Source organism: Neopelma chrysocephalum, unplaced genomic scaffold (assembly GCF_003984885.1).
Source record: "Neopelma chrysocephalum unplaced genomic scaffold, ASM398488v2 Primary Assembly neopelma1_24, whole genome shotgun sequence".
In the NCBI taxonomy this organism is placed as follows: Eukaryota; Metazoa; Chordata; class Aves; order Passeriformes; family Pipridae; genus Neopelma; species Neopelma chrysocephalum.
Window position 1 is genome coordinate 51,274,398 of NW_020897693.1, and position 13,047 is coordinate 51,287,444.

At 42.6% G+C, this 13,047-nt stretch overlaps 1 protein-coding gene across 1 annotated transcript in view; it reads left to right on the plus strand.

Moving 5' to 3' along the window:
* KCNH5 (potassium voltage-gated channel subfamily H member 5) overlaps positions 1 to 13,047 on the plus strand; it is a 153,108-nt gene that overhangs the window by 120,204 nt on the left and 19,857 nt on the right. The window contains exon 10 of the mRNA XM_027674189.1: positions 3,221 to 3,417. Within this exon, the coding sequence (XP_027529990.1) occupies positions 3,221 to 3,417 (197 nt within the window). The remainder of the gene's footprint in view (positions 1 to 3,220; positions 3,418 to 13,047) is intronic.

The following is a 13,047-nucleotide window of genomic DNA, read 5'->3' on the forward strand; positions in this document are numbered from 1 at the left end:
TCCAAATACTGACTCTCTTCCTCCCTTTCCTTATACCAAGTGGAAAATGTATGCAAGCAGTTCCCACTCTAGGGCATTCCTTTTTTCAGCAATGCTTTGGGCACTGTGAGAGCAGGGGCAGGAGAATTTCCCACAGCTTTGCTTTCAGTCAGGAGGGGTATTAAGACTGCTCAGGACTAAGGACCATGCAGGTTTGGGAGTTAACGTGCTGAGGCCTCAATAAATCTCTAGAGAGAGGCTTTGGGAATTACACAGGCTGCATCAGCCTCAGTGCCTCTGTATTCCCAGCCTAGCCCCAGAGGGGCTTTCCCTAGATGTCTGCATGTTCCCTGCAAGTGAACAATATATATATATGAGTCTTTGAGTAGCTGGTGTGTCAGACCTACTAGTTAAATTTTCTGTCACAACTTTGGAAGTTTTATTTTTATTTAGTTGCAATGTGTAAAATTAACCTTAGAATCATAGAACGGTTTGAGACATGTTCCACTAGTCCAGGTTGCTCAAAGCCCCATCCAGCCTGACCTTGAACAATTCCAGGGACTGGGCATCCACAACTTCTCTGGGCATCATGTTCCAGTGCCACACCACCCACTGAGTAAAGAATTTCTTCCTAACGTCTAGTCTTGTCCTGAGTGAATAATTACCACTCTCTATGCAGTGAACTACATTTAATAGGGATGAAGTACAGTACATTAATCTCTGTATTTATGAAAAAAGACACGTTGTTTTGGAGAATCTGGTAGGTTTTGTTTTCGTTCAGTACATTCCTTCGCACATTTATAATCAGCAAATAAGGCTTGGACTTGTGTGGGGAAATGTCAAATTCAAGAACTCTTAAAAGCTTCCAAGATTTTATACTTTCTAAAGAGTATAAACAACAATGTAAGAGGAGTTTGGAGTTTCACCATTCAAATCCAGTGGGCAATGGCTCATGGAAGAGTGAAAAAGTTCAGTTCATCATGTCCCACCCTTTCTGAGGGAGCCAGTGCAGTTCCCTGCCTCACAGAACTGAAGACAATATCTTCTCAAGTTTATGAATAGTGGTTTCATTAATCAGTGGTTTGTGTACAGATTCTGTAACACACCGTCGTGCAGAGTTCTGGACTGACCATCCACTGCTTTCAACATCTTGACTTAAATTAACTATGTATTATCTTAAATTTGAAAAGAAAACAAGTGGCTCACTCACATTTCAGAGGGAAAACCATAATAGCCACTATTGTAGAATTCTGTCTTTTTAAGTGCACTCTGCAGCCACCAAAAGCAGGACTCAGTTCTGTCCTCTATCCACCTCAGAGAGCAAATCCATTAAGCAATTTCGTGCATTTCAGAAATGGTCTGTTTTCTATAAATTATGTAACTGTGCTGAGTATGTCTGTAAATTGGGTTTTGAACTGTGGGTATAGACAAGGGTAATTAACTGCAAAAGGTAATTTCAAAACAGTACATTGGAGAAATTATAATGTTACCAGAAAATGCTCTGTATTAAGGAAAACATTTTAGAACAACTTGTTTTATAAATTATACCAGCTGTGTTATGTATTGTAGTTAATTTTAATTACATCAAAATATGTAGAATTAAAAGCAGTGCAATGAGATGCATTTATAACCTTTCTAAGGGATGATTCTGCTATAGAGACTTTTGCTAGAAAATAAAAACAGGAGGAGGACTGGAACCATTTATTGCACTCTGTCTGAGAAATGTTAAATATGTTTTACTGGATACAATACCTAAAGCAGAAATGGAAAGAGAGAAATAGAGCCTCTGACCCCCAAAAGTAGTAATGTTGGATAAATTAGCACTGTGGTTCCCACAGTAGAGTTGAGTGAAACATTACAAATTCTTAAAAGAGGAAATATTAAAATGTATTACCTTTTTATCCCAAAACTATAACATCACTAACCTTCACCAATGGCCTGCTTGAGGTACCTGGAATCAATAGCCACTGACTAACTGATTTTACTTTCCTTTTAATAACTGCTAAAATAAAGAGCAGGGATATCTTTGGGGTCTGAAACAAAAAATACCCTTTGTACTGTGGTTTCTGCTTCAGGATTTGAGATGTCAGCCACAAACCACACACCATGGCCCTTGCACAGCCCATGGCCACAGAGCAAGAGGCAGTTTTTGAATGCTTCTGTTGCTGCTGCTCTGCTGCCTCTTCTTGGAACAACCACAGAGTCCAAAACTGAAAGCCCATCTCCAGTCTGCACCCATGCTGGTGTTTTTGTTGGGTCAGGAGTGTGATTTTGAATCTGATGTCCTCATCCTTGTCCAGCTTCAGTGTCTAACACAGGTGTGTGGTGTAGGAATTCCTTGCAGAGGAAAGGAAGCCAAGGTGTGTCAGAGCACATCTCATGCACTTCCAGTCCTTGGAGCTCCTCTGTCCTTGAGACTGGACTACAGCTAGTCCCAAGTCCTCAAAGTGTGCAAGTCCTCAGCATCAGCTGTTCTGCTACACTGCCTACCAATGCAGAAGGGGCCTTCAGGTGTAATTTTCCCAGCTGGTTGAAGGTATTTATACATATGGATGTCTGAAGTGTCAAGCCCTTTCTTACTCAGCAAACGTTGAAATACAGACTTAAGCCTAAGTCTCTACTTAAATGGATGAGTTTGGGTTTAGAACTAGACTTCTGGATATGTTTAAGATTTAGAGCTGGCTATTTAAAGTTTAAAAGTCTCAGTGAGGTTTTTGATGGGTTTTTCAGAAGGAGTGTTGCCACTTCCATTGAATTAAAAATGTTTAAACATCCTTTATAATGTGGTCCTTGGGCCCTGGAAGCTGGCTCCTGTACCACACTGTAGAGCCGTGAAGATGCAGGAGGGTTTTTGGAAGAGTGGGACTCCTTAAATCACTTGGGAACAGACACCTGAAATATTCAATCACCTGAACATTAGTTAAGTGCTCATTATATTTGGAAGCCTTTGAAAAATCCATTACTTGTATCTTCAGCAACAAGGGGGCCTTTACAATCTGGTTCTTATGCTTTGTGACACTTCACAGGGCAATCTATAAATACCTTAAAAACCTGGGGCTACTGTTAAGGATACTCAAGTACCTCAGATACTTCTAAAACTTTCACCCTTATTAGTTTTCACAGCTGGGGGCTTATGTGAGAATAATTGGAAGTGTAAGGCAGTTTGGAAAGAAATCATTTGTGTGCTGAAGAACACTGCCTAAGCTCTACCTTACAACAAATTTGTCCTGCTGTTTTTCAGGTAAAGGTGATGTGTTTGGTGATATCTTCTGGAAGGAAACCAGCCTGGCCCATGCATGTGCCAACGTTCGGGCTCTGACATACTGCGACCTGCATATTATCAAACGAGAAGCCTTGCTTAAAGTGTTGGACTTCTATACTGCTTTTGCAAACTCCTTCTCGAGGAATCTCACGCTCACCTGCAATTTGAGGAAGCGGGTAAGGCAACAGCTCTTGTTTTCTCCCTTTCCCTCACCGTCTGCACGCTCCTGCAGACTGTTTGCAGTGTTTAACAACCCCTGATTCACTCTTGATATTTTAAGGTCATCGCAGATTGACTGGCCTTTCAATAACTGCTGTCACTGCTTGTAATGATGGCTCAATAAAACTTACCCGTAGATTTGCAGCTCTGAAGAGCAGTCCTAGCAGGATGATACATGAGTTACATTTCTTTGCCTTTTCTTCCTAGTTGTTGGTTTTCATTTTGTTGGGTTTTTTTGGTTTTTTTCCCATTGCATAAATTTATGAAGTTGTATTTTATGGAATCATAGAATCCAGATTCTGGATTCCTTAAGGGGAGGAATTAGTCTTTCGTCTGCTAAGATACAGTTCAGAGGACAGTCTGATGGATCTGTATGGCATAGGCCAACTAAGAGAAATTTATTGATGTTAAATAAGTAAAACACACTCATCAAAAGTACTGTATTAATACCTTCTTCTTGCAGTCACATAGTCCGGAATTTTAATATGGCAAGGTTAATAAAGCTTGGTAGTGATTTTACATTCACAGCTCACTTCTTAAACCCTCCTGCTTGTTTTATAATCAATCAACAATGCTCACTATCCATTAGTTCTTTCAAAGAACACTCCATCTAAAAATTAATTAGCTATAAGGACAAATCTTGCAAACAGGTTAAGGGATTCTTTAATTCGCATTGCGGCTGCAAAATTTCATCTTTATGATTTTTTTATGATTGATGAGGGTTATATAAATTTTATTTGCATAGAGAAATCTCATAACAATGATTTATAGATTACTGAGTATTAACTGTGATCCTCTAGCTGCTGAAGCACATTTTTCTGCAGCTGTACCTTGGGCATCTCACCTGACAACGTACCAAGGCTACCTCAGTTTTTCACAAGACAGTTTCAGCCTCTGCAGTAACAGGAGTTCAACACAACTAGATTTTTACTTTTTGAAGTCTAGTTTCTCTCTACCCACTGGAGCATCGTACAAATACTGCTTTCAGAGGAGGTTTAATTTCTAGTGCATTCCTTGTGCTCATTAATATCCCAAATATGGCACAAAATACCCATGGCAAAAAGCAGATGGAATGGGATTACAGTCCCCCTCTATCTGTGCTGGAGCCCAAAAGAGCTGAGTTATAATCAGGTTTGGTTCCAGCTTGTCAGCTTACCTCTGACTTTAAGGTTGTTAACTCCACTTCAGACCTGAAGGAGGGCTTTGGGGCTTGAAAGCTGGCTCGGGGTTTCTAGCTTATCACTTCTCTGTTGATAAGAAGTGCTCTCAAGACTTGACTTCAGAACCCCCCCCCCTTACCATCTCACGTGCCACCAACTACAGCCCTGCCATGACAATTCTGCTCAGGCATTGCTGATGGTGGTTTCATGGGACAAGATAATGCCACATACATTGTACCAAAGTGTATTCTTTCATTCTTAAAACCGTGAACCTGTCACTTCAGTTCGCTTCCTGAGCAAAACACGGACATGTCTTTTCCTGACAGGGCAGTGTGCTGGAATTCAACTCTGTGGTCCATGGATGCATATGGGGAATAGCCCTCTGGCTGAGCCTTCATGGATTTTCGTCTCTCTCGTACACATTTTTTAAGGAAAATTGGTTTCCCTGAAGGGCCTTGGCATACAGAGTCACCCAGGTGGAAAAATTCACAGAACTCAAGTTCTCAGTACAGATACCTGCTCCCTAGCTCAGTGTTAGGTACGTGGACTTTGCCATGGGGGCAGTGACTCACAGTAAGTAGGAAGAACATTCCTAAGGAAATATTAGATTTTGCAGAAGGAAAGGAAGTGTTGGCTGGGGGCATGTGTGGGCATTACCTGAGAGCGAAGGAAGAGTCAAAGAAAGGTTGTGTCAATGGGGTACATGCAGAGTGGAATTAATTTAATTAAAAGTTGTATGATAATGTCCAAGGTAGTCACCAATCACCTTCACAGCCTGTGGAATGGTTCTTCTAGAAGGTAATCATCTGGCCCCTCCTCAGTGCCCATTCTGGGATGGGAAAAACATCCCCTTTTGATTTTGAGAGTGTCCATGATCACTAACTTTTAAATAAGTAGGGGCATGAGATGAACTCCACCTGTCTCCTGCAGTTTTAGTCAATAAGTACTTGTTTGGAGGAGTCTTACATCTAGCATTGCAGTAAGATGTGCTGAGCCAGAGCCTGCTTTGCAGAAATTCTGTGGTTTGTTCCTAAGGCACAAAGCAGATCATGCTACGTTCAGCACCAGAGACACAACCTAAGTCCTGTTACATAAAGTTATTCAGGGGATTGTTTCAAACCTCCTATCTGCTGAAAGTATACACGATTCCCTGTTGGGCATAGAAGCATTTTGACGGTGAGCTCATCTCTGAGGAAAAGCAGTGCCGTGCAGGACAGTTCTGTCAGGAGAGCAGAAAGCACTTGTTCAGGCAGCGAGGCTGGGCTTGACAGCTGCACTGTACTGCAGCAGTTTGTGCTGGCGTCACGCAATCTAAATGGAAAGAAAATCATTGTCTCCTTTAATTGATTTCAATAGAAATATATACTTAGCACTTTTTCTACACAGTCATCGCTCATAAGGTTTGACATCTAATTATAACATAAATGCATTCCTTTGTGGTTCTGTGCGCAAGAAAGTGGCTGTTCTCACTGTCAGAAATGTATAGGCAGAAGTCTTCTTTCATCAGGTCTGCTCTTTGAAACACGCATACATGGATTTGAGGGCACACACAAGTGTTTGTGCTGCCCTGTCCCTCAGCCAGCACTTTGATGTAGTCTACAGACTGCAAAACATTTAGACATTCAAAAGGCTAATAAATTAATAATAGTGCTGAGCACAAAAGGTTTTTCCACACGACAGGGAAGCGAAAGTCTTGTTGAAGTGGGAAAATAATGTTTTCTCACTCCCAAGTAATATTTAGAGCCTGGCATGTTGAATGCCCTCCTTAAGGCATCTGCTCCGCTAAAGTATTGCAGCATATCATGTTCTGTGCTCTGAAATCTTTACGGCACATCTAACATCACTAATGCACACTCTGAGGCAGAACCAGGACTTTGAACTTCTTTCCCCCCCCCCCAACCAAGGAAAATAATTATTCTGGAAAGATATCCTTTAAAATCACAATGAGATCACATAGCTGCCTCTGAGTACTGAAACTTATAAAGCAGTGTTTGGGTTGAGTCTTCAAAGAGTTAATTGCTGCCTTCTGATACTGGAAGAGAATATTAATAATGTCTAATTCATTAAGTGCCTTTCAAGATTTCACACAGCTGGAGGGAGGCCTCTGAAAGCTTGAGCCATGGAGCTTGGCCTGAGGAGGAGAGTCAAGACTGATCTATGGGAGGCTCTGCAGCGTCCCAGGCTTAAGGGGAAGGAGCACCCAAGGTTTGGGTCTGCAAAAGCGTGCTAAGTTTTATTTAGTGAATTACACACTTGGCATGGAAATTGGTATAAGTTAGTCCCTGATCTCCTTATATAAGCACATGGCAGTGGGTTTTGGATAAAGGGATGGGGTGAAAGGGAAGAGGGAGATATTAATTAAGGAGAGGGCAAAAGAAAGAGAGAAAGGAAGGTGGGAAGGAAAGAAGAGCACCAGTCTTGGCTCCAGCATTGATCCAGCTGGGCCACAAGGTGCACATGTGCCCAGGCTTCTTGGGGGTACCTGTTAATAGATAGGTTTTCCCCACCTGGAAATAAGTTTCTCATTTTCTATGCAAATTATTTATCATGTGCAGTCCATTCTTCCAGACCTTTCTGGAAATGGGTTGCAGGGCTTTGGGGACCTTGGGGGGTCTTGATCCCCTGCTGCAATCCATGCCTGCTTTTTAATCTCATTCCTGCACTTGCGCTGGACTGTGTCGTGCTGATCTCCAGGAGCCAGAACAAGGATGTTTGTCCTGGAAAAGTGCTGCCCTACCTTCATATGCCCCCCTGCTCAATCGACATCCTGTTCTTTTTGAGAGTGTGTCATTACCAACAATCTTTGGTTGGCTCCACAGCTATCCAAAAATTGGTGTTTGAGACATACATGTTAGCTCCCTTATCTTCTAGGCTTCTGCAGGCTCAAACCCATATAAATAAATAAATATACATTTTATTGAGTGTCAAAATTCAGGAAGGAAGTCCTATAGCAAGCTCCCAAATGTGCTCCCACAGAATACAAGTGTTCAGCTGAAATATTTTTAAGTTTGGGGTTTTTTTCCCTTTTCTCATCATTGCTTCCGTTTGCACCAGATAATGTACCACCTCCAAGCCCTGAACTGCAAGCCCAACATAGCCCGTGCAAGTGCAGGGAAAAATCCAACTGAAATTTTGTCCCTCTTGAAATCACAGCTAAAATTCTCCTATGCTTCAGCACATCAAAGATTTCCCACACAGCTTTTAAGGCACACAGTCACATCTTACTGTTTTCTACCATGGGCAAAATGAGCTGTGTTAAAGGAATGAGTCAGGAGCAGCCTGGGAAGAGGACAATTGTTCGTATCTGACCTCTGGTGCATTTGCTCCTGGAAGGTGTGCTGGAGAGTGAGCCAAGGAGATGTGAGGAGAAATGAGCGCCTTTAAGGCAGCGAAATCCCATTTAGAGAGGCTCGGCTTTTTTTCCTGTGATGCTCTTAAAGCCAGGGACAACACTGAGGGCAACTGATGTTATCTAATTGCTCCAGCACACTGAATCTATGAGGCTTTTTAGCGGGTTAGGCCACCAGACTGTGTTAACACGCATGTCCTATTTTCCCTTTTATGTCAGATTAGAATAGTTTCTTTTTAAATTGCCTTCCTGTTCTTGCTTGAGATTTTAATGCATTGCATGTGGTTTCTTGACTGAAGCACTCGTCATTTCTTGTCACGTAGTTTTTAGAAAAGCTTTATTTTAACTTGAATTCTGCATTCACATCTAAAAGTGAAGGTTGTACCAAGGTCCATTCAAGATCCCTGTTTTCATTTTTAAGACCCTCCCGATGGTGTGCTTTATTAGTGAGTGTCCTGATGGAGAAGCAATGTGAGAGACAAAAAGCATCACTCGGTGTATCAGCCCTTGCCCCTGAAGGTCACACGTCTTCTGATGAACCTGAGGACTTTCACAGGTTTTGAGCTCTGAATTAAGCCATTCACAATTACGCAGCTTGGTTCAGAGCTGTTTGCACTTCACCAGCTGGTGCTCACACTCAGTCCCGATCAGTCATGGAAAGGGATCAGAGCATTGTCCTTGGGCAGCTCTGGCAAACAGAAAACTGGGGGGTAACTGGAGCAGGATGTGCTGAGCACCTCCTCTGCCCAGTGGTCCATCTCACTGGCAGATCCATCATCCATTTTCACCTTTTTTCAGTCTGTTATTAGGAACTTTCTCCGTGTGGGACAGTGATGATGGCAAAGCCTATCTGGGAAAAACAAGTATTTCCATCATTATTAATGAAGAGAAACAGGGGAGAAAATCATGTTGTTTAGGGAGCTGCTGTGAGTAATAAAGTAGATCAGCTGGTGGGGGCTTCAGTGGAGTCCTAGTCTCCTGTCCTGTGACAGGGCATGTGCCAACCCCCAGGCTGGCACTTAATCCTCATCCTTCTCTCACTCCTGGTACTTTCCTTATGCAGCTTATTCCTCTGCTAGTTTAAGGGTCCATGGGAGTGCAGGATCAAGCCTCTGGATAGATCACGTGGCAGATTCAACAGACCAATTTCTGTCATGGCTTACGTGGGCAGCAAGTTTTTGGCATGACTCAGAGTTTGTTTGTAACTCAGTGACTTCCTTAAACCTATTGAAAATTAAATTGATCAGCTCCTTGACGACAATGTGTATGGCGTGTTTCCTTTCCCTGTTGGTATCTTGTTAGGGACTCAGAGCATCTGCAGGCTAATACATCCTGCTGCTTGCTGGCCCTAGGCAAGGCAAGGGGACACAGAGGGCAGTGCCCAGCCAGGCACAGTGACACCCTTTTCACTTCTCCAGGGTCACAGCCCATACCTGTGCTGCCTGTGACATTGTGTTTGGCTGTCTACAGCTCTTGCTTTGTTACTGCAGTATCAGGCAACTCTCTTGTGCCATGGCAAAAGACACCTTTCTCAACTCTTACTTCTACTCCTCACTCTCTTTTTCTGTAACTCCAACAAAAGTAATGCACCTTGTTCCTCTTTTTCCTCATTATCCTTTTGTTAAGCAATAATGTCAGCTCAGTTTGGGTATACTTAACAGTATGGTAAATAGGAGTGTTTGCCTCCTCCTGCTCTCTATGTAGAGCTCACAGACCAGCCTTGCTCTTAATTTCATCAAATTCCTTTCTCTGTCTCCATGTGAGAAAGGAAAGATTGCTTTACCTTGTCTCAGGATGCTCCTGCCCTTTTCTCTCCCTCTCTGGTCTTTAGTTTTTGCTTCTTTTATGGTGTCACAGAAAATTAAGTCCTATAGTCATAGTTTATCTTTAGTGATTGTTTAACGTAATTACAGAGCAAATAAGTTATACCCTCAACAGTCAATTTGGTTTTATTTTGTTGACATCTTAGCAGATGCTGCAGCCACCATTATGCTTGAAAAAACTTTTCATTTGGACAATTTTTTATGATTTTTGTTGTTTAGCTTTACTGCATTCACATCTCTCTCCAGATATGTTAATATTCAATTGCAATATTTCCTAAAGGACTGTTCCACTGATTTATGTATAACACCACCTCTGATGATGTCTAGACTTGTATATTGAATGTACATGGGCCAGAAGAGCCCAGTTCAAGCCTTCAAATGATCAGTGTGACCGTGTCCAAATTGCTGATTAGTGGTCCTGGGCTGGAAATTTTTTGAGAAACTGCTAAGAGATCTGAGCCAAACCCATATGAGGAATTTATCAGTACAGATAATGGAGAAATTCCTTGTGTATTTGTATCCGTGTGGTTACAGACAGCCCAGCACAGTCCATGCTCCACCTTCTGCCACTGGGAGACCCATGGATCCTCATGAGTGAGGATTACAGGTCTGAGGCTAGAGTTTTTTCTGCAGTTCTTCCCTCCCATCTGCTGCTCCCCTGAGCAATTCTTTGTGTCTTTGCTCCTCTTCAGGGATTTTAGTTTAAGGCATTCAAAGCAAGGAAGTCAGTCCTTGGAGGACTCTGCACGACTTTGCTAGGTAGAAGAGCAGCATAAAAATTCAGAGGGAAAGCTGCAGCAGGATCAACTTCACCCCTTGGTGCCTCCCTGCCAGACAGCACGGGGCAGCTGTCTGAGCAGAGCGAGTGCTGTGAGGGCTGTCTGTGGGTTTGCTTTCTTGCTTTTGCAGCTGTAAGCCTGACTCTTTTTTGTGTGCCTCCCTCCCTTCCCTCTCCTTTTGCCACTTCATCATCTCCCGTACAATGGTCTCTTCTGGGTACTCTTCAGGTCACGCTGACTGTGGGAAATAAGGGGTACAGGAGCAATTGCACAACTGAATCCACTCTCTGGAGGCACAGAGGGAGCACAGTGGGTTTTTTTCTCCTTTGACAAGCACAGTGTGCTTCCTTGGTTGTGACCCTGCTCCTGGATAAGTGCAGAAGTTGCTGATAAACCTGAAATGCCTCCAGAGAAGGGCAGCAAAGCTGCCCCTTTCCAGAAGGGCTGGAAAGAGTTTCCTTTGAGGAGCAGCTGAGGACTTTGGGCTTGTCTAGTTTGGAGAAAAGGAGGCTGAGGGGTGACCTCATTGCTCTCTACAGCTGCCTGAGGAGGGGAAGTGGAGAGAGAGGTGCTGACCTCTTCTCCCTGGGATCCGGTAACAAGGCACGTGGGGATGGTTCAAAGCTGCTCCAGGAAAGGTTTACACTGGAAATTAGGAAGCATTTCTTTACTGAGAGGATGGTCAAACACTGGAACAGACTTCTTAGAGAGATGGTCGATGTCCCCACCCTATCAGCATTTAAGAGGCATTTGGATATTGCCTTTAACAACATGATATAACTTTTTGTCAGCCCCAAAGTAGTGAGGCAGTTGAATTAGATAGTGGTTGTAGACCTCTTTCTCCTGTCCTGTCCTGTCCTGTCCTCAAGGACTTAGGTATCTTACTGAGTGTTTAAATACTTACCTAAAAACCAGGGCACTGCATATCTCAGGGTCTTTGGGTAGTATGTTTTCATGGCACAGTCTGGATTAACACATTCTGCCTTTAAACTGCAGGCAGATGCAGAGATCAGCCAATGCACTGTCATCTTTAATAGTGTTTCAGAGCCACATTAATCCCACAGGGTACCAGCAGTCCACTATTCTATTCTGAATATAATCTCTGAGTTAAATACCTTTCTCAGACATCCTGACCATGCTTCTGTGGGAGCAAGAGACAAATCACCAACTCTGTTAAAAGCAGGGCTGAGCCTGATAATCCTTTGGCATTACAGAGGTAGACAATTTTTTCCTAGATGTGTAACTTTCCTGTCTAAATCTAAATCAAAAGGACGTTGTATGTTGCTTGTTTGCTGTTTTTTCTTGAGAAATGCAATTTAGCATACTTCCCATTCAAGGATCTTAGAACAGCATGGTACGGCTGCAGAAAAAAATAATGTGTGCTGATGTGATGCTTTCTGCATGCAGGGACTCAGAGTCTGTTACAAAAGGCACTCTGCTGATCTACCCCAGTGAAAGGTATGAACGCCTCTTCTTCAGGCAGACAGTGCAATGTGGGTGATTTATTTGTGTGTGGAAGGATCATCAAACAGGAATGTCAGGGATGGGCAGCATCCGTAGGAAAACAAGAATGTGAACTGGCTGTGCTAGAGTGAAGATCCAGATTGATGATGATTTGCTAATGTCTTTTTGTGAATTGATACTATTTTCTTATTTAGAAATCTGTCATAATTAAAAGATTCTCCTTAGCTGACTCAGAAACCCTCTGCAGGCTGTCTGCTAATATGAGTTCAGGGCAGCGTTGATTGCACAGGACATGACTGATGATAAAAAAATAAATCAAATGTTTACTATTTTTAATCTTGTAAATATATTAAGAAATGAACATTTTGTGTTCACCTCCCCTCATCGATTAAAATTGATGCTTTTAATCTCTTCCAACTGCAAAGAAAGAGGCGGGAATGTGCGTGGTGCAATGGGAAACAACGTTGCCAATCCATTTTTGATTTCCAGTTAAGAAAGTTTTTACCATCAGGCAGGCAGGATTTGCATGGAAAGTGGGGAAAGAGGTCTGTTGTGTTATCTCACACCCCTCCAAGCAATTAGCCCTGAGCAATGCCTTTCTTCTTGCTGAGCCCAATTACTGGGTAGTTCTTCAACTTTTTAGATGCGATAACTGCAAAAAAAAGGGGGAAATGTTAAAAAACTGAAATGTTTAATTCCATCATTGCTTCCTGGAGCTGAACATCAGACATTTTAGTAACACAGCACAACATGACTTGCAGATATAAAAATGAATTTCTATTAAACCTTAGTTCTGCAAGACTGGGAGTGCCGGTTGCAATGCACCCAAAACTGTGTCTGGGGAAAGAGAACTTCTGCCTGTTCCTTGGGATCATATCAGTAGATTCCCATAGGCTTCACAGGGTGCAGGCAGAGCTTTAGCATTCATCCAAGTGGGAGTTTCCTGTCTCTGCCCAAAATGGGATCCATTTTGACCCACCCACTAATGATCAGTAACAACTTCAGAGCAATT